Source organism: Pelodiscus sinensis, chromosome 12, assembly GCF_049634645.1.
Source record: "Pelodiscus sinensis isolate JC-2024 chromosome 12, ASM4963464v1, whole genome shotgun sequence".
NCBI lineage: Eukaryota > Metazoa > Chordata > Testudines > Trionychidae > Pelodiscus > Pelodiscus sinensis.
The window spans coordinates 47,984,924-48,009,196 of NC_134722.1; the positions used below are offsets into that span (position 1 = coordinate 47,984,924).

The 24,273-nt window shown below is 72.2% G+C and overlaps 3 protein-coding genes across 4 annotated transcripts; 2 read left to right on the forward strand and 1 right to left on the reverse strand.

Moving 5' to 3' along the window:
- Positions 1-245: 245 nt before the first annotated feature.
- On the reverse strand, positions 246-6,118 carry LOC142831117 (chymotrypsin B-like). The gene is made up of 7 exons (XM_075940612.1): positions 5,965-6,118; positions 3,763-3,866; positions 3,342-3,427; positions 2,432-2,510; positions 1,832-2,012; positions 1,118-1,251; positions 246-454 (listed from the first exon to the last, which is right to left on the reverse strand). The coding sequence occupies exons 1-7, from the start codon at positions 6,014-6,016 to the stop codon at positions 293-295; spliced, it is 798 nt and encodes a 265-aa protein (XP_075796727.1). The 5' UTR covers positions 6,017-6,118; the 3' UTR covers positions 246-292.
- Positions 6,119-9,447: 3,329 nt separating this feature from the next.
- On the forward strand, positions 9,448-12,675 carry LOC142831118 (chymotrypsinogen 2-like). Its single transcript, XM_075940613.1, has 7 exons — positions 9,448-9,577; positions 9,815-9,918; positions 10,513-10,592; positions 10,871-10,949; positions 11,176-11,356; positions 11,620-11,753; positions 12,439-12,675. Exons 1-7 carry the CDS (start codon positions 9,526-9,528, stop codon positions 12,598-12,600), a joined length of 792 nt encoding a protein of 263 aa, XP_075796728.1. The 5' UTR covers positions 9,448-9,525; the 3' UTR covers positions 12,601-12,675.
- Positions 12,676-13,111: 436 nt separating this feature from the next.
- Positions 13,112-23,318, forward strand: LDHD (lactate dehydrogenase D). 2 transcript variants are annotated; one of them, XM_075940691.1, is made up of 11 exons: positions 13,112-13,268; positions 16,320-16,432; positions 16,807-16,948; positions 17,224-17,365; positions 19,821-19,980; positions 20,052-20,251; positions 20,352-20,480; positions 20,738-20,831; positions 21,093-21,183; positions 22,040-22,151; positions 22,977-23,318. In XM_075940691.1, exons 1-11 carry the CDS (start codon positions 13,203-13,205, stop codon positions 23,120-23,122), a joined length of 1,395 nt encoding a protein of 464 aa, XP_075796806.1. In that variant the 5' UTR covers positions 13,112-13,202; the 3' UTR covers positions 23,123-23,318. The 2 variants fall into 2 exon arrangements, with proteins under 2 accessions (XP_075796806.1, XP_075796805.1); XM_075940690.1 differs by having other exon boundaries at positions 13,113-13,268; positions 20,738-20,865.
- Positions 23,319-24,273: the final 955 nt, after the last annotated feature.

A 24,273-nucleotide genomic window follows, 5' to 3' on the forward strand; every position in this document is an offset into this window, starting at 1 on the left:
GGGCTGCACTGAGCTTTGGGGGCTCTCCCGGGGGGGGGCTGCTCGCCAGGCTGGGGCCCGTGATGCTGCCGGAGGCGTTTCCCCTGTGCTGGGGGGCGTTTCCCCTGTGCTCCCTCACCCCAGGCCCCTGATGCTGCTCCCCAGCTGTGCCTGAGCCTGGGCACCATGGGGGCACCATGCTGGTGTGGCCCCTGCCTGGGCGCGGTGGGGGTGAGGCCCCCGCTGGCGGAGCCAAAGCAGAGCGGTGTTGGAGAAAGGTTTATTGGGGGGTTCCTGAGGCTCCCGCGCCGGCTCAGTTGCTGGCGATGACGCTGTCGACCCAGGCGCGGAGCTCGCTCACCCGGGCGTAGACCCCGGGGATGGTGGTAGCGCAGCGGCTGCTGCCCCAGGACACGACGCCCACCAGGCGCCAGACTCCGCTCTCCTCGCAGACCAGGGGGCCGCCGGAGTCACCCTGTGGGGCAGACGGGGAGGGGGCGCTGGCTCAGACGCCGGGGCCAGGCCCTGGGTAGCCCCAGGCACGGAGCGCCCAGGGGCGGGCAGGACAGACGGGTGCCCGGTCCCTGCATGGGCACGTCGGCCCAGGCCCGTGTGAAACCCGAAACGCCCCTCCCCCAGCCTTGCGGGAGGGACGACTGGACCTGGGGGACAAATGACGAAAAACGGGCCCGGGGGTGCGGCTCGCAGCGTTACCGCGGAGCCGGGCGGGGACACCCCGAGATGGCCCCGCTGCTCCTCGAAGCCGGCGCTGGAGGCCGACCAGAGGAACTGCGCCCGGATCCGCGAGGCTAGGGAGGAGCGGGTAGGCCCGGGTCACAGAGCCCTCCTGGGGCTGTAGCTGGGCCGGGCAGGCCGAGGAGGGCTCGGGACTTTGTGGGGCCAGGACCCGCCAGGAGGGCCCGCCTGGTGCCGGGGCGGGACACGGGGGAGGAAACGCAGCCTGGGCGCACGAGCGGGTCCCTGGGCGCGGTTCGGAAACAGAGCGGCTGGGGTCCGGGGGAGGGAGCCGGGGCCGGGGCCGGGGGAAGGGACATTGGCCCAGGGCATGGCAGACCCGCGGCCCTGCTCCCTCCCCGCCGGCTGGCGCTGCGCTAAGGGGAGCGGGCGGGGTCCGTACCATGCAGGAGGAGGAGCCGGCCGCTCCGGCGCAGATCATGGAGCTGAGGATGTTGGTGCCCCAGTGGGTCTGGCACTGCTCGTTGGTGAGGAGGGGCAGCGCCGTCTGCTGCAGCTTGCTGGGGGTGCTCAGGGCTGCGAGGGGGTGCGGGGCAGGTCAGGTCGGTGCCCGGGCTGGCGGGGGCCATGCCCCGGAGCTGGGGGCGCTGCTGGGCACTCCCGACGCGGCCCCTCGGGGCGGCCCAAGGCCGGGCACCGGCTCCCACTCGCGGCAGAGCCGTGGAGGCCGGGGGCGGGGCCGGCTCTGGCTCCGGGCAGAAAGGAGGCCCCTGCCCACACGCCGGGAGCCAGCCGGGCCTGCCCGAGCAGCCTGGCGGGGCGGCCGGGCCGTGCTGTGCCCGCTCTGCCAGTGCCCGGCGGGGGACTCGGGGCTCGAGGGGGCAGACCCAAGGCCTCGCCAGAGACGGGCCCAGGCTGGTGACGGGCCCTGAACAGCGCCTCACCCCCGGCTCTGCGGCGGGACCGACGGCCGCGCTGCGAGGGCACCGCCCGCCCGTGGTGAGGAGGGCAGGAGCCTCGGGGCTGGCAGGACGGGGGGTCCGGGCGGGGAAATCCCTCAGCCCCGCGCTCAATGCGCTTTGCAGCCCGCAGCAGCGTGCCCCGCCTCGCAGCCTGGGTGGGGAAACTGAGGCACGGCTCCGCCGGGCGGACGTACCGTTGTAGCGGGTCTTGCCCCAGCCGGTGGTGACGCAGAGCTGGCCGCCCCGGTCCTGCTCCCCCGCGGCTGCCAGGCACACGGGGGCCACGGTGCGGCCCAGCTGGGCGGCCGTGGCCAGCTTGATGAGGGCGATGTCGTTGGCGATGGTCCTGGAGTCGTAGTCCGGGTGCGTGAAGACCTGCGGCGGAGACGGGCCTGTGAGCGCAGGGCCCAGGGGCCCGGCCAGGTCCAGCTAGGGGCACCCAGGGGTAACCCAGGCGGGCTGGCGGTTCCCTGCAGTCTCCCAGGGGTCCCCGGTCCCATGGGGTGTGACTCAGCCACCCCCCTGGCGTGCCGGGGGCGAGGGGGCCACAGCCGGACACTGCAGTGGCTGGGCAGGAGGGGCCCCGCTGTTCCTGGGCCAGGCGCTGCCCTGGCTGGGCTCCTGGGGGTTGGCACCGCGCCGCCAGGCCTGTGCCCCGTCTGCCCGCAGAGAGCTCGGCCCACGGGGCCGGGCTGCAAGTAGCCAGGCGGGCAGCCGGGCCTGGGGCTCAGGGGCCACAGCGGGGCGGTGCCCACAGGCTCCGGGTTTGCGCCCCCGCAGCGAGCGGGCCCCACCTTCTGGATGGCCAGTTTCTGCACGTTCTCCTGGGAGGAGCTGCGGTCGTGTTCCCCGAGCACCACCACGTTGGATCTCCTGCGGGAGGGGCAAGGGCGGTTAGCGCCGGGCTGGGAGCCAGCCTGGCCCCGTGGGCGCCTGCCTGGCCCGGGCCCGTAGCCTGGTGTGTGGCCGGGCACTGGTGTCCCGCCTGCTGCTGGTCGGTGCCCCGGCCGGGTGCACCTGGGCTGTTCTGCACAGGCAGCCTGGCACACGGGGGGCAGCCTGGCAGGCTGGGGGCAGTGATGGGTATCGGGGCAGGCTGGCAGGCTGGGGGCAGCGATGGGTATCGGGGCAGGCTGGCAGGCTGGGGGCAGCGATGGGTATCGGGGCAGCCTGGCACACGGGGGGCAACCTGGCAGGCTGGGGGCAGCGATGGGTATCGGGGCAGGCTGGCAGGCTGGGGGCAGCGATGGGAATCGGGGCAGCCTGGCACACGGGGGGCAGCCTGGCAGGCTGGGGGCAGCAATGGGAATCGGGGCAGCCTGGCACACGGGGGGCAGCCTGGCAGGCTGGGGGCAGTGATGGGAATCGGGGCAGCCTGGCACACGGGGGGCAGGCTGGCAGCAGTGATGGGTATCGGGGCAGCCTGGCACACGGGGGGCAGGCTGGCAGGCTGGCAGCAGTGATGGGTATCGGGGCAGCCTGGCACATGGGGCAGCCCCACCCTACAGGGCAGGGGTGGCCCGATGCCCAGGCGCTCAGGGTGATCTCACAGGGCGAGGGGAGGTGCCACCTGCACAGCTGGGGCGGGGCCCGGCCGCATCCTCCAGCCCCCGGAGCACCCTGCAGGATGCACCAGGCCAGCATCTGAGCCGCGCCCCTGGGCTTCTCCCCTCCCCTCCCCTCCCCCAGCCCACGCCCACTCACGTCACGCCGCAGTGCGCCGCCGTCACCACCCAGTGCTCGTTGACCAGGGACCCGCCGCAGAAGTGCCAGCTGTTTAACCGGGACTCCTGCAAGGGCCAAGGGGGAGCCCGTCAGACCCCAGAGCTGACCCCTCCCCCGACTCCCCCTGGGTCTCGCCAGCCTCCCCCTTGGCACCCACCCTGCAGCCCTGGCAGCAGGGACTGAGCCGGGCACGGCTGCTCCCACGGGCAGGAGCAGCTGCAGTCAGAGCCACGTGGGCCCTGCGGGGCCACAGCTCCTACCCCCAGCGCTGCCCTTCCCAGGAACCAGCCCCAGCAGATGGGCAGTGGAAAGGGGGTGGTGCCGTGGGCCGGAGCCACGTGGGGTCTCCCCTGGGGAGGGGGCGAAGGGAGTAACCGGGGACCCTTCCCCACCCCCTTACCTGCAGGGAGACCTGCCAGGGCCAGGAGCCGGGCACTGCCTCCTCGCCGTTTACGATGCGGGCATAGCCGGTGATCTGGGGTTGGATTTCCTGCACGCCGCAGCCTGGGGGAAGAGGAGCCTGCGTCTCCACCTGCTCCCCCTGGCGCCCCGGGCCTGCAGGGCCAGCTCCCCAGGCTGGGAGTCCTGGCCGCAGGGTAGCCCACCAGGTGCCCTGCAGCCCCAGCCACCCGAGGGCACGCCTGCGCTTCACTCCTACGTGCTGGGGTCCCACGTGAGAGAACTCAGAGCCGCCATAGAAAAATGCCATTGTGCTGCCATGTAAATCTGTGCTACACCCACCCTGGGAGTGCAGATAAGGCCCAGCCACTAAGAGCTCATTGTTTTGGACTTCAGACCATCCCCTGGCGGGGAGTTCCACAGGTTGGCTGGGTCATGGGAAAGGGGAAATAACCCTTTTTAGCCCAGAAACCACATGCTGGCACAGGGAAAGGCTAGGAAAAAGGCAACAAAAATGATTAGGGGAAGGGACCAGTGTCTGTGTGAGGCCAGACTAATAAAACAGGAACTTTTCAGCTTGGAAAAGAGCCACCTGGGAGGGATAAGAGAGCGCTTAATAGAATCATGAATAGGGAGGAGAAAGTGACCACGGAAGGGTTATTTCCCCTTTCCTGTGCCACGAGAACCAGGGAACGCCCAATGAAATGAAGAAGCAGCTGAGTTAGAACAAACCAAGTATTTCTTCACTCGGTCGACCTGTGGAACTCCCTGCCAGGGGATGCTCTGAAGTCCAGAACTATAACAGGGTCTCAACAGGAGCTAAATACTTTCCTGGCAGATGGGGCCACCACTGGCTGTTAGCCAGGGTCCCAACCCCATGGTTCCTAGCTGCTCGCTACTTGAGCCAGTGCCCTGTTCTAGCCGTTCCCGTGGAAGCACCTGGCCCAGCTGCTGGTCTGAGCCCATGTGACCGTTCTTATGTGGCAACGCTCTCCTGCGCAGAATGGCAGCGTTACACCCCCCCCCCCCCGGCCCCATGTCCTAGGGTCAGCGAGACAGACGTCCCGGGCCAGGCAGGGTAACAGCTGCTAGTCAATGCCCATGGGGGAGCTAGGCAGCCGCAGAGCCCATGGGTGCTGGGGGGCAGCTGGAGCAGGACTCTCCTGGGAGCCGGCCGAGTTGACTGGCCCAGCTGCAGGGCAACTAAATCGCGCTGGTGCCTGACTCACAGCCCAGCCGCCCCTGTGCCAGGGCAGAGTAGCAGTTGGCTGAGTCCTGGCTAAACTCAGCACCGCCAGGGGCTTTTTCACAGTCGGGGGGGAGACCCAGGGGCGTTTTCCCAGTGTGGGGGAGGGGAATCTCTGGCACACACTCAGGGCAGGCTGAAGTCTGCCAGCCTTGTGGGGCACTGGGACAGGCCAGCTTGGGACAGGGAGCAGGCCAGACCCGCTGTGACTCACACAGCCTGCCAAGCCCACTCCCAGCCCGGTGGCCACACTGGAATTGTTCTGTGCCCTCTCGCCTGGCTATGTCACCAGCTGAGTCTGGCCCTGTAGCCCTCGCACATGGCTAATGGGGACCAGTTCACTGCCACGGTTCATGGCCAGCTCCCAGCCTCTCAGGCTGGTCACATACAGGCCACTTGGAGCAAGAACCTGGCCCTTCTAACCCACTCAGAATGCCTGAATGCAGCTGATCAGCAACCTTGTCTACAGCGCTCGCTGCTGTGGTGGCCACAGGCATGAATGATTGCTTGGCCGGCTGCTGAAATGCAGCCAGCTCTGGTGTGGAACTTTGCGGATGCATAACAGCCCACAGGAACACCCCCAGCACAGTTGAGAGCGTGCACGGGAGATGTCTGTCTGTTAAACACGCACTGACATAACTACGTCCCACCCCCCGTGCAGATTCAGGACTCTCAGAGGTCCGGATCATTAGCCCCCTGTTCCTGAGGGGAAACTGAGGCAGGGAAGCAGTTAGCCCAAAGTCTGCCAGCAGCCCAGTCAGAAATCTCCTGGCTCTCAGTCCAGGGCCCAGTTCACCAGGCCACACGCTGCCGCCCGCCTGATGCAGCTACCGGGCCTTCCTGGGCACAGCCGGCCCCCGGGCCTCTCCCTCGCTCCCTGCCTGGCCAGCACCGTCCCCCGAGCCCGGCTCCGGCCGCCAGCGAAAGGCCCTCGCAGAGCAGGGCAGCCCCGCTTACCCGCAGCCGCGCCAGCGAGCGCCAGGCAGGCCAGCAACCACAAAGTAATCATGTTAGCTCCGGGCAGCGCTGTGTGGCTGGGCTGGACGAGGCGGCAGCTCTTTTATCCCCAGGGTGGGAGGGGGGCCCTGGGCATGCCCCCTGCAAGACAAACATGCCCCCCTCCCGTTACCGATGGATTATTGGCAGGAGGCGGGGGCACTGGGTTCCTGCCCTGGGGGTATTTTTAGACGCAAGTGCAGCTGCTTGGCTTCCAGGCTGGCTCCTGTGGGGAGGGAGGGGTTCCTGCAGGCTGAGGGTGCTGGAAGTGGCCCCATTCCAGGGGGAAAGGGGCTCCCCCCGGCATGTACCCTGCTGACGGTCCCCCTGGCTGGTCCCACTCAGCATCCCAAACAGCCGGGCCTGGACTCATCTGGGTGGGCAGGGCTGTCAGTCCAGGCAGGGAGCTGTCCCATCCCATGCCCGGGGGGGTCCGCGTCAGTGGGCTGCGCTGGGTGCCAGCGAGGCGGGCAGTGCCCTGGGCACTAACATTCTGGGGCACTGCCAAGAGGGCCCAATCAGAGCACCTGGCTCAGAACCAGGGCCACTTACAGCCCAGGCCTGGATGGCACCAAACAGCTGCCCCCAGTGTGACGGCGCGTCGGGTTCCCTCCGATCCTGCAGCCCGTAGCAGCAAGAACCAACTCCGCCAGCCTGTAGAACGGGGGCTATTGCTCCTCCAGGGCACAGCCCAGCACAGACGTGACGTGGCCACAGGAGTCAGGGCCCGGCTGCCTCACACCCCTTGGGCCCACTTCATGCCCTGGCCCATGGGGAGGGGGGTCTCATTGTTCAGACAAATTGGAGGGCTGGGCCACAAGAAATCTGATGAGGTTCAGCAAGGACAAGGGCCGAGTCCTGCCCGTGGGACGGAAGAATCCCAAGCATTGGTACAAGCTGGGGACCAACAGGTTAAGTAGCAGTTCTGCAGAAAAGGACCTGGGGGTTACAGTGGATGAGAAGCTGGATATGAGTCAGCAGGGGGCCCTTGTAGCCAAGAAGGCTAATGGCATATTAGGTTGCATTAAGAGGAGCATTGCCAGCAGATCCAGAGATGTCATTATTCCCCTTTATTCGGCTCTGGTGAGGCCACATCTGGAGTGTTGTGTCCAGTTCTGGGCCCCCCACTACACAAAGGATGTGGACGCATTGGAGAGAGGCCAGCGCAGGGCAACCAAAATGATTAGGGGGTGGAGCACATGACTATGAGGAGAGGCTGAGGGATTTGGGTCTGTTTAGTCTGCAGAAGAGCAGAGTGGGGGGGGATTTGAGAGCAGCCTTCAACTTCCTGAAGGGAGGTTCCAAAGAGGCTGGAGAGAGGCTGTTCTCAGTAGTGACAGATGCAGAACAAGGAGCAATGGGCTCACGTTGTGGTGGGAGAGGTCCAGGTTGGATAGTAGGAAAAACTCTTTCCCTAGGCAGGTGGGAAGCGCTGGGCTGGGTTCCCTAGGGAAGTAGTGGAGTCTCCAGCCCTAGAGGTGTTTAAATCTCGGCTTGACAAAGCCCTGGCTGGGCTGATTGAGTTGGGATTGGTCCTGCCTAGAGCAGGGGGCTGGACTTGATGCCTCCTGAGGTCTCTTCCAGCTCTGGGGTTCTATGATTCTATGAATGGTACCTGCCAAAATGGAGCTCGCCCCATGAGGAAGCCCCACGTCCGTGTCCTTTAGGCCACGTTCCTCAGGCGCTGGCCACGCTGATGGTTTCTTGTGCTCCGAGAGCAGCCAGCCACATGCCTGTAGGCCCTGTCCAAGAGGGGCCACGCTGGCGGCTGGCTCCCCCACGCAAACCTGCGGGACCCCAGCACAGAGCCGGGCCTGACGCAGACACGTGGCCAGGACACGGACTCAGCAAAGCAGCCGCTTTCCGCAGGCCCCTCCCGTGGCCCAGGCCACGGCAGCGGGAGCGACAAGGATCTGCCTGGCCCCTCCGAACTCCAGTGACATCTTCACCCCCCAGGCCCGCCCTTTGGGGCGCTCCGTCCAGCCAGTGCAGCGCCCGGGGGGGGACATGGCCAGTTGGGCCCAGAGCCCCGGCCAGCCAGACCCGTCTCTCACGGCTAGGCCGGGATGCCAGCCCCGGGAGAGGCTGTTCTGGGAGGGCCTCTCTCTACACCAAAGTCCATCACCAGCACCGCCGGGCCCCCAGGCTGCCCTGGGTCACGAGAGGCAGCGCTGGCTCCCCCTGGCCCAGGCCCAAAAGCCTCCTGCCCAGCTGTCAGAAGCAGCTGCCTTTCCCAGCCTTATCAAGCCTGCGGCGCACACCTGCAGCCGTGGCCACCTGCCTCCCGGCCCTGGGTTCTCACGCCCCGCGGCAGCCCCCCGGCAGCCCCGCCCCGCCCGGGCCAGCCAGACACGGCCCTCCCCAGCCTGCCAAGGGGCTTGGCTCTAGCTGCATGGCCCAGGCTCTCCCCAGGGAGATGGCTGGGGGGCTCTGCCTATTCAGCCTCCCTCAAAACCCCTCCAGCTCTGACTCTGGGGACCGGTCCCTGCATGCAGCAGCCTGGCCCCACTTTCCCGGCAGCACCGGCTGGCCCTGTATCCCAGGCCAAGGAGGCTCCAAGAGGGCCATTCCCCAAGGGAGTTAGGCGCCTGTTCCTATGGGAGTTGGGCACCTATGGGCCTTCACGTGTCCCCAGACGGGCCCACCACGACTGAACCTGTGGGCCAAGTCCCCTTGGCAGCCTCCTGCGCCGTGGAACCCACCGCGGCCCCCGTGGCCTGTGGGGACACAAGCCTGTCTCAGTGCTTGGTCTCCGCCATCCTCCCCCAGCCCTGGCGTCTGTCACCCCCACGCTCAGCGCCCCGGGGCCTGGGGAGTCTGAGGCTGGCGCCAGGGCAGGGCCTGGTGCCAAGAGCTGAGGGCACAACGCAGCCGTGAGCCCAAAACCCGCACTCCCGTCCAGAGCCACGACCCGGCTGGGCTCCCCTTCCTGCAGGGCCCCCCCAGCCTAGGTCTCAGGAACAGCGCGGGGAGGGGACGCCGGTAGCCGTGGGTCTGTTGCTGCCCCCCAAGAGGTGCTGAAGGGGGTGGATCAGACAGCAGGGGTGCCGGATTCCTCTCCTGGGTTCTCCATGCAGCTCCGTGCCAGAGCCCCTGGGCTGCTCCCGTGCCAACTGGCCACGTGGGCGTGGGCGGGGAGGTGTCATGCCGTGGCTCGGCCCGGGGCAGTTTGCTGTTGCTAGCCCTGCTGGCAGTGCACCCCCCCACCGCGGGGGCACGGCTCTGCCCACCGGGCTCCCCGGGCGGTCGCGTGCCAGCGGCGGGCAGAGGGGCACTGACCCCCATGGGCTGCCTGACCTCTGCCTGTGGCCTGCCCCACTCCCCAAGGGAGCAGCTGCTGTGGTCCCAAGCCCTGCCCCCGGCCGCCTGCCCCCTGGCACGCAGCCCTGAGCTCGCCAAGGCCGGAGGGGTGGACTGTTGGCACCGGTCCCGTGCGCCACCTCCCCCCGGAGCTGCCCTGGCCGGGGGTATAAAAAGGGCCGCTGGCCCCGCTCGGCCGCCAGGACCCACCTCACAGCAGACATGGCTTTCCTCTGGCTGCTGCCCTGCCTCGCCCTGCTGGGCGCCACCCACGGTGAGTCCCCGGCCCCTCGCCTGGCAGCAGGGCAGAGCCGGGAAGGGTCCCGCAGGGAGCTCTGGGGAGCCCAGGCTCTGTGCGGGGCAGCCCTGCTAGGGCACTGCGCCCAGGAGAGGGGCGGGACAGGCAGTGCCCCGCCCAAGCGGGCAGAGGGGGCAGGCAGTCCGGGACCCCTCCCTCCTCCAGTGGCAGCTGCGGAGCCCTGACCCGGTCACCTCCCCCATCCCTCCCCAGGCTGCGGCATCCCTGCTATCGAGCCCACCATCAGCGGCCACGCCCGCATCGTCAACGGCGAGACAGCGGTGCCCGGCTCCTGGCCCTGGCAGGTCTCCCTGCAGGTGAGTGTCCAGCCGCTGTGCCCAGGCCGGGCCCTCGGGGGGAGCGAGCTGAGGAGGGGCCTGGCCCCTAGGGAACCGGAGGGTGATTGTCCGCTGCCCCAGGGCCAGGCAGGTCTCGGTGCTGCTGGCATCCAAGGGATGAGTCCTGCCCATGCTCATCACCCTGGTATCTGGGCTCCACATTCAGTGTGTGCATCTCCCAGTAGTGCTGGCTGCTCAGATGGGTACCGCCCGGCCCCCTGCTCTCTGCTCCAGGACGGGCCTGTTACCCTGGGGCAGCATCCCCCGACTGGCCTGCCTCTCTGTTGCCCCCAGCGCCCGGGCTCTGGGGGGAGCCCTTCCCTGGTCCCAGTCCCCCTCCCTGTGCCGCTCCCAGCCCCTGCCGTGGCTCCCCTGCCAGCACACGGACTCAGGAGACCCCCTCCTGTTATCCATGCCCAGCCAGGCCTGGCAGAGGGGGCCCAGGAGGGGGGTCTTGGCCACTTGCTCCCCCTCAGATTCCCTCCCCGCTTCCGGAGCCCTGCCAGGCAGGATCGGGGTCCCTGGCCCGTGCCCACCACGGTCCGGCTCAGTCACCATCTGCTCTGCCCCCAGGACAACACCGGCTTCCACTTCTGCGGCGGCTCCCTGATCAGCGAGAACTGGGTGGTCACGGCTGCCCACTGCAGCGTCCGGTAAGCGGCGGGCAGGCCCCGGGGCACAGAACGGATGGACGTGCCACCTGCACCGAGCCCCCCGGCACGTACCGCTGGGGCCGGCGTCCCGGCAGCGAGCTTCCACCCGGCAGCCCTCTGCCCGGCCGGCCGTGCCCTGCGCCAGCTCTGGGGGCTCCCACCGGCCCTGCCGCACTTCCTGGGCACAGATCCCCGTGCCAGGCCTGGGCAGTGCCCGGTGGAGCCAGGCTGCCCCACGCCCTTAACTCGGGGCTTCCTTTTCTCCCTCCACCTGGCAGCACAAGCCACCTCGTGGTTCTGGGGGAATTCAACCAGCGCTCCCCAGAGGAGGATGTGCAAGTCCTGAAGATCGCCAAGGTAGGGGGCTGGCCCGCGCGGATCCCAGAGGGCGCTGCACCCCTCCTCCCTCCATGGGCCTGGCCTGAGCCACCGGGCCCCCAGGGACCCTCTGTGCCCACCCCCAGGTCAGCCTGTCCCACGTCCCAGCCCCAGCTCCTCGGGGCCCCGCGGGAGGGAACACAGCCCATGTGGGCCCCGCGACGGGCGGCCACGACGTGGGCTCAGGCTCCGTCTCGCCCGGCAGGTGTTCAAGAACCCCACTTTCAGCATGTTGACCGTGAAGAACGACATCACCCTGCTGAAGCTGGCCACCCCGGCCAGGCTGAGCGCCCGCGTGTCTCCCGTGTGCCTGCCCGAGGCCACCGACGACTTCCCCGGGGGCCTGAGCTGCGTGACCACGGGCTGGGGCTTGACTGACCCCAAGGGTAACGTCTCCGGGGGCCACGTGGGGGACGGAGCCGGGGAGCGTGGGGGGCTCAGCTTCCTGGCCTTCCCGGGCACGGGGGGCCCAGCTCAGCCCCCCTGCCAGTGTCCCAGGCCCTGCCTCTCCCTGTCCGGGGGACGGCCCCTCCCGGCCGGTCTGGACACAGCTGTCCTGGGCAGGCCCCGGGATGGCAGGGGCTCTGGGGCTGCGGTGCCAGGCATGGGGGCTGCCCAGCTGAGGCCCTCTCTTGCCTGCGTTTTCCAGCCCAGAACACTCCTGACCAGCTGCAGCAGGCGGCCCTGCCCCTTCTGACCAACCAGCAGTGCAAGACCTACTGGGGCTTCCGCATCGCGGACGTCATGATCTGCGCCGGCGCCGCGGGAGCCTCCTCTTGCATGGTACCCAGCCCTGCCACGCCGCGGGCTCCCCGTGGCCGCCAGCCGCTCCTTAGGGCTCATGCCCTGCCAGCCACTCCCTGTCCACGCCCATCCTGCCACCCTGCCCCGGCCATGCCTGTTCACGCCCATCCCGCCACCCTGCCCTCGACCACGCCCTGTCCACGCCCATCCCGCCACCCGGTCCTCGGCCACGCCCTGTCCACGCCCATCCCGCCACCCTGCCCTCGTCCACGCCCTGTCCACGCCCATCCTGCCACTCTGCCCCCGGCCATGCCTGTCCACGCCCATCCCACCACCCTGCCCCCGGCCATGCCTGTCCACGCCCATCCTGCCACCCTGCCCTCGACCACGCCCTGTCCACGCCCATCCTGCCACCCTGCCCTCGACCACGCCCTGTCCACGCCCATCTTGCCACCCTGTCCTCGACCACACCCTGTCCACGCCCATCCCGCCACCCTGTCCTCGACCACGCCCTGTCCACGCCCATCCCGCCACCCTGTCCTCGACCACGCCCTGTCCACGCCCATCCCGCCACCCTGCCCTCGACCACGCCCTGTCCACGCCCATCCCGCCACCCTGCCCTCGACCACGCCCTGTCCACGCCCATCCCGCCACCCTGCCCTAGTTGCTCCTCATGGCCCATCCCCTTGGCGGCGCCCCCCTGACCTGCTACCCCGTCTTGCAGGGCGACTCCGGCGGCCCCCTGGTGTGCCAGAAGGACGGGGCCTGGACCCTGGTGGGCATCGTCTCCTGGGGCAGCAGCACCTGCTCCCCCTCCACGCCCGGCGTCTACGCCCGCGTCACCAAGCTCCGCGCCTGGATCGACCAGACCATCGCGGCCAACTGAGGCAGCCGCCCGGCCCCGGCGGGACGGGTCAATAAAGTGATGTCAGAGACCGGCCCTGCCTGTGCCCCCAGTCCTCGCGTCGCCAGGGGCTCGTGGGAGGGAGGAGCCGGGGCAGTGGGGACCCCCTGGCCCAGTGTCTCGGCCTGGCCCCTGCCATGGGGGGTCTCTGCTGCCCTTGCCAGCTCCCCAGGACGCCAGGGCTGGGTGCCCCCAGGCTGCCGCTCCCGGCCCGGGGTCGGGCTGGCTCGTGAGGCGCAGCTCAGGTGGGCAAGGCAGCACCAGCGGCCTTCCCAGCCCACCCCCGCCTGGCGCTCCCCTTGGGGCTGTCAGCAGGGGCTGGGCGCCCGCGGGGAGGGGCAGGGGCGCCCCGTTTGGCGGTTACAGGTTTGACACGGGGGGGGGGGGGGGGGGCAGGGCCGTGCCCCTCTGACCACTAGGCGCGGGGGCCGGGGATTACCCGCTGCCTGGCCCGCCCCGCCAATCAGCGCCACCTTAAGAGTCGGTTCCACCTTAAGTGGGGCGGGCTCGGGCTCGGGCCGGGCCAGTGGGGAGGCTGGTTTCGCTTCGGGGAGCAGCTGGGGCAGAGCCCGGCTCCCGCCCTCATGGCGCTAAGGAGGCTGTGCCGGGCCCCCGGGGCGCTCGGCAGCAGGGGCAGCTCCGGGCTGCAGGTAGCGACCGGCCCATCGCCAGCGCGTCGGGGCGGGGTCGCTGCCCCTCTAGGACAAGCCCCGAACTGCGGGAGGCCCGCTCGCCCCAAAACCAGCCCCGGGCCCGGAGTGGACTGCGGCATCCCGGGCCCCCGCCCCCGCCCCGCCGGGCCCTCCCGACACTCCGGGCTGGGCAGGATGGGCAGAGCCCGGCGCCCGCTGGACCTTGACCCCCCCCCCCACCGGGGCTGGCACCCCCGTCCAGCGCTCCGTGACCGGCCGCCGCCACCCCGGCCGGCTCCTCCAGGCGCCGCCAGGACCCCGGCGGGGGCCACACGGCCCCGATTCACACCGGCCGCCCGCTGGCCTGTTTCACCCGCCCTGGCCGGTGGCCCCCCAACCACCCCCGGCCCCTGCCCCCTCGGCCCCTGCCCTCCTGGCTCTCCTGGCCCCCCCTGCCTCCTCGGCCCCCCCGGCCCCTGCTCTCCTGGCCCCCCCTGCCTCGGCCCCCCAACCCCCCCGCCCCTGCTCCCTCGGCCCCCCGGCCCCTGCCCTCCTGGCCCCCCAACCCCCCCGCCCCTGCTCCCTCGGCCCCCTGGCCCCTGCCCTCCTGGCCCTCCCGGCCCCCCCAGCCCCTGCTACCTTGGCCCCCAGCCCCTGCCCTCCTGGCTCTCCTGGCCCCCCCTGCCTCGGCCCCCCCAGCCCCTGCCCTCCTGGCTCTCCTGGCCCCCCCTGCCTCGGCCCCCCCGGCCCCTGCCCTCCTGGCCCTTCTGGCCCCTGCCCTCCTGACCCTCTCAGCCCCTGCTCCCTCGGCCCCCAGCCCCTGCCCTCCTGGCTCTCCTGGCCCCCCCTGCCTCGGCCCCCCCGGCCCCTGTCCTCCTGGCCCTCCCAGCCCCTGCTCTCTCGGCCCCCAGCCTCTGCCCTCCTGGCTCTCCTGGCCCCCCCTGCCTCGGCCCCCCAGCCCCTGCCCTCCTGGCCCTCCCGGCCCCCCCCGGCCCCTGCCCTCCTGGCCCCCCCAGCCCCTGCCCCCTCGGCCCCCCGGCCCCCCCAGCCCCTGCTCCCTTGGCCCCCAGCCCCTGCCCTCCTGGCTCTCCTGGCCCCCCCTGCCTCGGCCCCCCCGGCCCCTGCCCTCCTGGCCCTCCCAGCCCCCCCAGCCCCTGCTCCCTCGGCCCCCAGCCCCTGCCCTCCTGGCTCTCCTGGCCCCCCCTGCCTCGGCCCCCCAGCCCCTGCCCTCCTGGCCCCCCCGGCCCCCCCCCGGCCCCTGCCCTCCTGGCCCCCCCAGCCCCTGCCCCCTCGGCCCCCCGGCCCCCCCAGCCCCTGCTCCCTTGGCCCCCAGCCCCTGCCCTCCTGGCTCTCCTGGCCCCCCCTGCCTCGGCCCCCCCGGCCCCTGCCCTCCTGGCCCTTCTGGCCCCTGTCCTCCTGACCCTCTCAGCCCCTGCCCCCTCGGCCCCCCCAGCCCCTGTCCCCTCGGCCCCCGCCCTCCTGGCTCTCCTGGACTCCCAGCCCCTGCCTGCCCGGCACCATGGGCCCTTGCCGTGTGGGAGGAAGGGCGTTTGGGGCCGTTCGCCATGACGCTCGGGTGCAGCGCTGAGCATGGGAACAGCTGGGCCAGGAGCCGACTCGGCACCGTGGGCGTCTGTTCTGGAAGCTCCCGGGAGCCCTGATCATGAGCTTGGGCCCGATTCTGGGGCAGGTGCACAAGGACCAGCCGCTGCTCCCCCTCCCCTCCCCTCCCCTCCCGTGGTAAAATCCAGCCAGCACCGGCACCCGCTGCCCCCGCTGGCTCACTGGCCCATCGACGCCTGGCCCGGGTCTCGCACAGCCCCCTCCCCCGCTGGCTCGTTGGCCCATCGATGCCCAGCCCGGGTCTCACACAGCCCCCCCCCCCCGCCGGCTCACTGGCCCATCGACGCCTGGCCCGGGTCTCGCACAGCCCCCCCCCCCCGGCTGGCTCATTGGCCCATCGACGCCTGGCCCGGGTCTCGCACAGCCCCCCCCCCCCCGGCTGGCTCACTGGCCCATCGACGCCTGGCCCGGGTCTCGCACAGCCCCCCCCCCCGGCTGGCTCACTGGCCCATCGACGCCTGGCCCGGGTCTCGCACAGCCCCCCCCCCCCGGCTGGCTCGTTGGCCCATCGACGCCCAGCCCGGGTCTCGCACAGCCCCCCCCCCCGGCTGGCTCACTGGCCCATCGACGCCTGGCCCGGGTCTCGCACAGCCCCCCCCCCCGGCTGGCTCATTGGCCCATCGACGCCCGGCCCGGGTCTCGCACAGCCCCCCCCCCCCGGCTGGCTCATTGGCCCATCGACGCCCGGCCCGGGTCTCGCACAGGCCCCCCCCCCCCGCCGGCTCACTGGCCCATTGACGCCCGGCCCGGGTCTCGCACAGCCCCCTCCTCCCCGCCGGCTCGTTTAGAGGGGGCTCGTTGGCAGGCGAGGGGGCCGGGACGTGGGGGCTGCGGTGGGCGGCTAACCCCAGGGCCTGGCGTCTCTCGGGGCATCTCCTGGGGGCTCTGAGCCAGCCTGCTCCTCCCTGTCACCACCCAGCCCCGTTCTGCCCCTTGCAGCCTCCCTCGGGCTGCGGGTCCCCGGAGCTGGGCTGCTCCCTGGAGGCTGGGCCCTGGGCCCTGGGCCCTCAGACAGCGGCTGCGTGGCCGCTCCAGCCCCGCCCCAGTGAAACCAGGGGTCTGACAGCTCTGGTCCCATCCCGCCTCTGGCCACGGGCCTTTCTCTTTCAACCCCCCGCCCGTCTGTCCTGCTGGAGAGCTCGGGCAGCTGTCTGGCCTCCAGATTCACCAGCCTTTGGGGGCGTTTGGCCCCTGTGGGCCGCGCCCCCACCATCTGGATCAGCTTGGGTGAGTCAGACGGTGGGAGGGACTTTCCCACCAAGCCCCACCCCTGCTGCCCATCATGCGAGGTATCAGGCCCTCTCCTGGAGCAGCCAAGCCACCGTCCCAGTGCTGTGCCCTTCGGCCTGGGCAGACAAGTGGCAGGGGCGGGCGCTCTCTGGGGCTGCACTCCGAGCGGGTGCCCGGGAGAAGGGAGTGTGATGGGGGCCCATTGCATCTCCCCAGGGCCGGCTGTCGGGGGAGCTGGTGGAGGCCCTGCGAGCCGTGGTGGGGAGCCCAAATGTGTCCACCGCCCCGGCCGTGCGGGAGCAGCACGGGAGGGACGAATCCATGCACAGGTACCAGGGCTCCTGCCTGCCACGCGCTCGCCGGGGCCTCTCCAAACAGCGCCAGGGCCCGTCCCCGTGGCAGGGCCCAGCACCGTCTAGGGCGGTGCCGTGATGCGGCCACGGGATGGTGACCTGCTGCCTCTGAGGCGCCAGTGAAATGCGGCCCGCCAGCCAGTGCAGCCAGGCCCAGGTGTCGCCACCGGGAGCCCTGTGGGGCCAGGCCCCTCGTCCCTCTGGCTCCTCCCAGGCCGGCCTGGCATCCCCGCATGCGGCTGGCTCCCTGCTCGCGCCCAGGGCCCTGGCCCGCGCAGAACAGCCTCCCCGGTGCCAGGGGCTGCCGGCGAGTCCTGGGGCGGCGTCACGCTGGCTCTGCCCTGCCGCAGGTGCTGCCCGCCGGACGCCGTGGTCTGGCCCCAGGACGTGGAGCAAGTCAGCCAGCTGGCAGGGATCTGCTACAGCCATGGCCTCCCCATCATCCCCTTCGGCACTGGCACCGGCCTGGAGGGCGGCGTCACCGCAGTGAGGGTACGGAGCGGGGCATGCTGGGAGGGTAGGGGGGGGTGGCGCAGGGAGGGTACGGAGGGGGGCATGCCGGGAGGGTACGGGGGGGTGGCGTAGGGAGGATACGGAGGGGGGCATGCCGGGAGGGTACGGGGGGGTGGCGCAGGGAGGGTACGGAGGGGGGCATGCCGGGAGGGTACGGAGGGGGGCATGCCGGGAGGGTACGGGGGGTGGCGCAGGCAGGGTACGGGGGGGAGGGAGCCTGGCACCGGGTCTGATGCCGCCCATCTCTGTGGCAGGGCGGCGTGTGCTTTAACCTGGCCCGAATGGACCGCATCTCCGCGCTCAGCACCGAGGACTTCTCCGTGGCCGTGGAGCCGGGCGTGACGCACAAAGCGCTCAACAGCTACTTGCGGGACACCGGCCTCTGGTTCCCTGTCGGTACGGCGCCGGCGGCCCTGCCCCGCTCCCGGCACACGGAGCCTGGGCCTCAGGGCGGGCTGGACCCAGGGTTGGACACTGCCTGGGCGGGCTGGGCCATGGTTTGGGTAGGGCGAGGTTGGGCTTGGCCGTGGGGCGGGTGGTTCCAGGGCTCTCTGGGTCCTGGGTTGGGCAGTACCAGGGCGGGCTGGGCCCCGGGGTGGGTGGTGCCAGGGTGGTCAGTGCCAGGGTGGGCCGGGCCCCAGGGCGGGTGGTGCCAGGGTGGGCAGTGCCAGGGTGGGCCGGGCCCCGGGGCGGGTGGTGCCAGGGTGGTCAGTGCCAGGGCGGGCCGGGCCCCGGGGCGGGTGGTGCCAGGGTGGTCAGTGCCAGGGTGGGCCGGGCCCCGGGGCGGGTGGTGCCAGGATGGTCAGTGTCAGGGCGGGCCGGGCCCCGGGGTGGGTGGTGCCAGGGTGGTCAGTGCCAGGGCGGGCCGGGCCCCGGGGCGGGTGGTGCCAGGGTGGTCAGTGCCAGGGCGGGCTGGGCCCCGGGGCGGGTGGTGCCAGGGTGGTCAGTGCCAGGGTGGGCCGGGCCCCGGGGCAGGTGGTGCCAGGGTGGTCAGTGCCAGGGCGGGCTGGGCCCCGGGGCGGGTGGTGCCAGGGTGGTCAGTGCCAGGGTGGGCTGGGCCCCGGGGCGGGTGGTGCCAGGGTGGTCAGTGCCAGGGCGGGCCGGGCCCCGGGGCGGGTGGTGCCAGGGTGGTCAGTGCCAGGGTGGGCTGCGCCCCGGGGCGGGTGGTGCCAGGGTGGTCAGTGCCAGGGCGGGCCGGGCCCCGGGGCGGGTGGTGCCAGGGTGGTCAGTGCCAGGGCGGGCCGGGCCCCGGGGCGGGTGGTGCCAGGGTGGTCAGTGCCAGGGCGGGCTGGGCCCCGGGGCGGGTGGTGCCAGGGTGGGCCGGGCCCTGGGGCGGGTGGTGCCAGGGTGGTCAGTGCCAGGGCGGGCTGGGCCCCGGGCCGGGTGGTGCCAGGGTGGGCAGTGCCAGGGCGGGCCGGGCCCCGAGGCGGGTGGTGCCAGGGTGGGCAGTGCCAGGGCGGGCTGGGCCCCGGGGCGGGTGGTGCCAGGGTGGTCAGTGCCAGGGCGGGCCGGGCCCCGGGGTGGGTGGTGCCAGGGTGGGCAGTGCCAGGGCGGGCTGGGCCCCGGGGCGGGTGGTGCCAGGGTGGGCAGTGCCAGGGCGGGCTGGGCCCCGGGGCGGGTGGTGCCAGGGTGGGCAGTGCCAGGGCGGGCCGGGCCCCGGGGCGGGTGGTGCCAGGGTGGGCAGTGCCAGGGCGGGCCGGGCCCCGGGGCGGGTGGTGCCAGGGTGGTCAGTGCCAGGGCGGGCCGGGCCCCGGGGCGGGTGGTGCCAGGGTGGTCAGTGCCAGGGCGGGCCGGGCCCTGGGGCGGGTGGTGCCAGGGTGGTCAGTGCCAGGGCGGGCCGGGCCCCGGGGCGGGTGGTGCCAGGGTGGTCAGTGCCAGGGCGGGCCGGGCCCCGGGGCGGGTGGTGCCAGGGTGGTCAGTGCCAGGGCGGGCCGGGCCCTGGGGCGGGTGGTGCCAGGGTGGTCAGTGCCAGGGCAGGCCAGGCCCCGGGGCGGGTGGTGCCAGGGTGGTCAGTGCCAGGGTGGGCCGGGCCCCGGGGTGGGTGGTGCCAGGGTGGTCAGTGCCAGGGTGGGCCGGGCCCCGGGGTGGGTGGTGCCAGGGTGGTCAGTGCCAGGGCGGGCCGGGCCCCGGGGCGGGTGGTGCCAGGGTGGTCAGGCCAGGGCGGGCCGGGCCCCGGGGCGGGTGGTGCCAGGGTGGTCAGTGCCAGGGCGGGCTGGGCCCCGGGGCGGGTGGTGCCAGGGTGGTCAGTGCCAGGGCGGGCCGGGCCCCGGGGCGGGTGGTGCCAGGGTGGTCAGTGCCAGGGCGGGCCGGGCCCCGGGGCGGGTGGTGCCAGGGTGGTCAGTGCCAGGGTGGGCTGGGCCCCGGGGCGGGTGGTGCCAGGGTGGTCAGTGCCAGGGTGGGCCGGGCCCTGGGGCGGGTGGTGCCAGGGTGGTCAGTGCCAGGGTGGGCCGGGCCCCGGGGCGGGTGGTGCCAGGGTGGTCAGTGCCAGGGTGGGCCGGGCCCCGGGGCGGGTGGTGCCAGGGTGGTCAGTGCCAGGGTGGGCTGGGCCCCGGGGCGGGTGGTGCCAGGGTGGTCAGTGCCAGGGTGGGCCGGGCCCCGGGGCGGGTGGTGCCAGGGTGGTCAGTGCCAGGGCGGGCCGGGCCCCGGGGCAGGTGGTGCCAGGGTGGGCAGTGCCAGGGCGGGCCGGGCCCCGGGGCGGGTGGTGCCAGGGTGGTCAGTGCCAGGGCGGGCTGGGCCCCGGGGCGGGTGGTCCGGGGGGGGCGGTGCCAGGGTGGGCTGGGCCCCAGAGAGTGAGGTTTCCCGGGGTGCCAGCTCCGAGCTGTCCTGCCCCCGGGGCCCTTTCCCTCCACAGACCCCGGGGCGGACGCCTCGCTGTGCGGCATGGCAGCCACCAGCGCCTCGGGCACCAACGCCGTGCGCTACGGCACCATGCGCCACAACGTGCTCAACCTGCGGGTGGTGCTGGCGGACGGGCGGGTGCTGCACACGGCCGGCCCGGGCCGCCACTTCAGGTACGGAGAGCGCTGGGGGCGGGCGCGGGAGGTACCTGCCCCGAACTCACCCGCCCTCTCGCCTGCTGCAGGAAGAGCGCCGCCGGCTACAGCCTGACCGGGCTCTTCGTGGGCTCCGAGGGGACGCTGGGGCTCATCACCCAGGCCACCCTGCGGCTCCACGGCAGCCCCGAGGCCACGGTGGCGGCCGCCTGTGCCTTCCCCAGCGTGCAGGCGGCCGTGGGCTGCACGGTGCAGGTGCTGCAGGCTGGCATCCCCATGGCCCGGATCGGTGAGTGGGCTGCCCGTGCCCTGCCCCGGGGGCTGTTGGGGGCACTGCCCCCCGCTGGGCCGTGGCCCCCGGGCTCTGACCCTGCCTCGCCGCTCCCCAGAGTTCCTGGACGATGTCATGATGGCCGCCTGCAACCGCTTCAGCGGCCTGAGCTACGCCGTGGCCCCCACGCTCTTCCTGGAGTTCCACGGCTCCCCCGGCAGCCTGGACGAGCAGGTCCGGCAGGCAGGTAGGCCGCGAGGGGGCGCTGCCCGGGGCACCGGCTGGGCACCAAGCCGGCACTGCCAGGGGCACCAGGGCGTCACCGGCTGGGGCCCAGCACACGGCTCTTCCCCGGGCACCACCTCCGAGCGGGGCAGGGCGGCTCTGTCCTGCCCGGACCAGCCCGTCGCCCAGGCCAGGGGTGGGTCCCCTCCCCGGCGCTGGGGGGAGCCGGCCCGGGGCTGCCCAGGGGCTGACGGCAGGACCCGGGGCCTCTCCCTGCAGGCGAGATCGTGCAGCTGAACGGCGGCTCTGACTTCGCCTGGGCCCGGGAGCCAGAGGCGAGGAACAAGCTGTGGGCGGCTCGGCACAATGCCTGGTACGCAGCCCTGGCCCTGCGCCCCGGGAGCAAGGTGGGTCGGCGCCGCGGGCGGGCAGTGCGGGGGCTGGGGGGAGGGGCCAGGAGAGCCCTGGGGGACTGGGGGGAGGGGTGGGGGAGCCCTAGGGGAGGCTTGGGGTTTTGGGGGCAGGGGTGGGGAGAGCCCCGGGTGGGCTGGGGGGAGGCCGGGGGAAGGGTGGGAGGAGCGCCAGGGGAGGGGCGAGAGAGGGGGTGTCAGGACCCCTCTGCCGTGTCCCCCAGGGCTACTCCACGGACGTGTGCGTGCCCATCTCCCGGCTGCCGCAGATTGTGGACGAGACGCACAGGGACCTGCAGGAGTCGGGGCTCACAGGTTGGTCTCCCCTCGCCTGGTCGCCTGTCGGAAATAGACCCCAACAGGGCCCCGACGCTGTCCAGCCACGAGCCCCAGAGCGCCCGCACCCACAGGGCATGCGGCATACGTGTCAGGGCAGTGCTGGTGTCCCAGTGTCACGCCCATCGGGCACACAGCACACACGCGACGGGCACACGATGGGCACGCGGAACATGGCACACACACGATGGGCACGCGGAACATGGCACACACACGATGGGCACGTATCAGGCACGCGGCACACACAACAGGCATGCGACAGGCACACGGCACACACATGACAGGCACGTGGAACACACGGCACGCGACGGGCACGTGGCACACACGTGACAGGCACGCAACGGGCACGTGGAACATGGCACACGCGACGGGCACGCAGCAGGCACGCGGAACATGCGGCACACGCAACAGGCATGTGACGGGCACGCGGCACACACACGACGAACACGCGGAACACGCAGCACACGCGATGGGCATGCGACGGGCACGCGGAACACGCGGCGCACACACATCACACCCCTGTCTCTCACTCACTTCAGACACAATCCTACATCGCACGTACTTCGGACATATCACACCTGCATGACACATGCTCTCTGCCCGCTGTCAGTGCCCTGGGCTCGCCGCCAGCTCTGCCCTCGCCCCTGTGCCCGCCGGGTGCCCCAGGGGACTGAATGGGGCCACGCTGGCCTTGGCCTGCCACCAGTTTGTGGTCGGCGCGTGCCCCAGCAAACCGCAACACCAGCTCTGCCACATTGGCCTCAGGCCCCCTCCCCACGGCTCCCCAGAGCCAGGGCCACGGACCCCCAGCGACCATGTGGCTCTGTCTCCGCAGGCCCGATGGTCGGGCACGTGGGTGACGGGAACTTCCACTGCCTCCTGGTGCTGGACCCCGACGATCCCGACGAGCGCCGGCGTGTCCAGGAGTTTGCAACTCGACTGGCCAGGTGGGAACTGGCCTGGCCCGGCCGCCTTGCCCTGCTCTGCCCAGTCCTGTCTGCCCGGCCCCGTGCTACCCAGCCCTGCCCAGCCCGGCCCCATGCTACGCTACCCGGCCCCGCCTGGCCCAGACCGGCCCCATGCTGCCCTGCCCAGCCCGGCCCCATGCTGCCCTGCCCAGCCTGGCCCCATGCTACGCTACCCGGCCCCGCCTGGCCCAGCCCGGCCCCATGCTGCCCTGCCCAGCCTGGCCCCATGCTACGCTACCCGGCCCCGCCTGGCCCAGCCCGGCCCCATGCTGCCCTGCCCAGCCCGGCCCCATGCTGCCCTGCCCAGCCTGGCCCCATGCTGCCCTGCCCAGCCTGGCCCCATGCTGCCCTGCCCAGCCTGGCCCCATGCTACGCTACCTGGCCAAGCCCGGCCCCATACTGCCCTGCCCAGCCTGGCCCCATGCTACGCTACCCGGCCCCGCCTGGCCCAGCCCGGCCCCATGCTGCCCTGCCCAGCCCGGCCCCATGCTGCCCTGCCCAGCCTGGCCCCATGCTACGCTACCCGGCCCCGCCTGGCCCAGCCCGGCCCCATACTGCCCAGGGAGGGGCCCAGAGATGGCAGGCGAGTTCCCAGGGGCCCTGGCAGCCCCTCCCCACACCCAGGGACGAGCAGCCAGGCTGGCACCCCGGGTACAGGCAGGACTGGCACTGCCTGGCAGCGGGAGCGGCAGGCAGGCAGGGCTGGGCCTGGGCTGTCCCAAGGAGAAGGGGGCCATGCCCCACCCCCTTGTGCTCCCCCAGCTGCCCAGGACTCTACTGACCCAGCCCCCTCTCTCCTGCCAGACGGGCCCTGGCCCTGGGCGGCACCTGCACAGGTGAGCACGGCGTCGGGCTGGGCAAGCGCCAGCTGCTGCGGGAGGAGGTCGGGGAGCTGGGCCTGGACCTCATGCGGCAGATCAAGGCCACGCTGGACCCCAAGAACCTCATGAACCCCGGGAAGGTGCTGTGAGGGGCCGCTGCCCCTCCTGGCTTGGCCCCGCCCCCGCTCCTCCCTGTCTGCCCCCCCCCACTTCCCCTCTGCTCCGAGACCCCTTCCCATCCTGCCTCCGCTCTCCCTACCCTGAGCCCCCCCAGCTCTGCCCTTGTGACCGTCTGGAATTTTCTGAAGGGTTTGGATGATCTCTGGATGCGACTCAGTTTCCCTGTGTGCTGCTGCCTAAGCAGGGGGTGGGCGCGAGGGGCTCTGCAGAGGCCCAGGTGGGCCTGGGCACTGGGGGCTTGGCCAGTGGTGTCCTGCTGGGAGCTAGACGCCCGCCTGAGGTCTCTGCCAGCCCTGGCCTAGGAGCCTGGGCCTGGACTGCCCGGCCTAGCAGGGACACCCCCCGTCTGGGCGCCAGAGGCAAAGGGCTGGCGCTGGGGCGGCGTGTGCCCCGAAGGAGAGGCAGGGCTCAGCCGGCAGAACGAGGGGCAGAGCCCATGGCCGGGCAGGCGGGCAGCTCGGCCATAGGGGCCAAGGACTCACCCCAGCGAGAGCGACACCGACACCCTACAGCGACGAAGGGTCCCTACAGAGATCCCTGGCCCCCTTAGCCCCCCCCCCGCCTGGGCCAGGTCCTCCCCGCCCCCCTCGGCGCCCCCGCGCCCCGCCTGGGCCTGGCCCTCCCTGGGCCCCCTTGGTCCCCCCCACCCCACCCTGCCTGGGCCAGGTCATCCCCGCCCCCCTCGGCGCCCCCGCCTAGCCCTCCCTGGGCCCTCTCGGCCCCCCGTGCCCCGCCTGGGCCAGGTCCTCCCCGCCCCCCTCGGCGCCCCCGTGCCCCGCCTGGCCCTCTCTGGGCCCTCTCAGCCCCCTGCACCCCGCCTGGGCCTGGCCCTCCCTGGGCCCCCTTGGTCCCCCCCACCCCACCCCGCCTGGGCCAGGTCCTCCCCGCCCCCCTCGGCGCCCCCGCCTGGCCCTCCCTGGGCCCTCTCGGCCCCCCGTGCCCCGCCTGGGCCAGGTCCTCCCCGCCCCCCTCAGCGCCCCCGTGCCCCGCCTGGCCCTCTCTGGGCCCTCTCAGCCCCCTGCACCCCGCCTGGGCCTGGCCCTCCCTGGGCCCCCTTGGTCTCCCCTGCCCTGCCTGGGCCAGGTCCTCCCCCACCCCCT

Coding starts and splice junctions, on each gene's coding strand:
- LOC142831118 (XM_075940613.1), top strand. CDS start 9,526: ATGGCTTTCCTCTGGCTGCTGCCCTGCCTCGCCCTGCTGGGCGCCACC. Junction 9,919..10,512: donor CCTGGCAGGTCTCCCTGCAG/GTGAGTGTCCAG, acceptor CTCTGCCCCCAG/GACAACACCGGCTTCCACTT. Junction 11,754..12,438: donor CGGGAGCCTCCTCTTGCATG/GTACCCAGCCCT, acceptor CCCGTCTTGCAG/GGCGACTCCGGCGGCCCCCT.
- LOC142831117 (XM_075940612.1), bottom strand. CDS start 6,016: ATGATTACTTTGTGGTTGCTGGCCTGCCTGGCGCTCGCTGGCGCGGCT. Junction 3,867..5,964: donor GCTCGCTGGCGCGGCTGCGG/GTAAGCGGGGCT, acceptor CTCTTCCCCCAG/GCTGCGGCGTGCAGGAAATC. Junction 455..1,117: donor CCGGCTCCTCCTCCTGCATG/GTACGGACCCCG, acceptor TCTGCCCCACAG/GGTGACTCCGGCGGCCCCCT.
- LDHD (XM_075940690.1), top strand. CDS start 13,203: ATGGCGCTAAGGAGGCTGTGCCGGGCCCCCGGGGCGCTCGGCAGCAGG. Junction 16,949..17,223: donor GCGGCGTCACCGCAGTGAGG/GTACGGAGCGGG, acceptor TCTCTGTGGCAG/GGCGGCGTGTGCTTTAACCT. Junction 19,981..20,051: donor GGCCCGGGCCGCCACTTCAG/GTACGGAGAGCG, acceptor CGCCTGCTGCAG/GAAGAGCGCCGCCGGCTACA.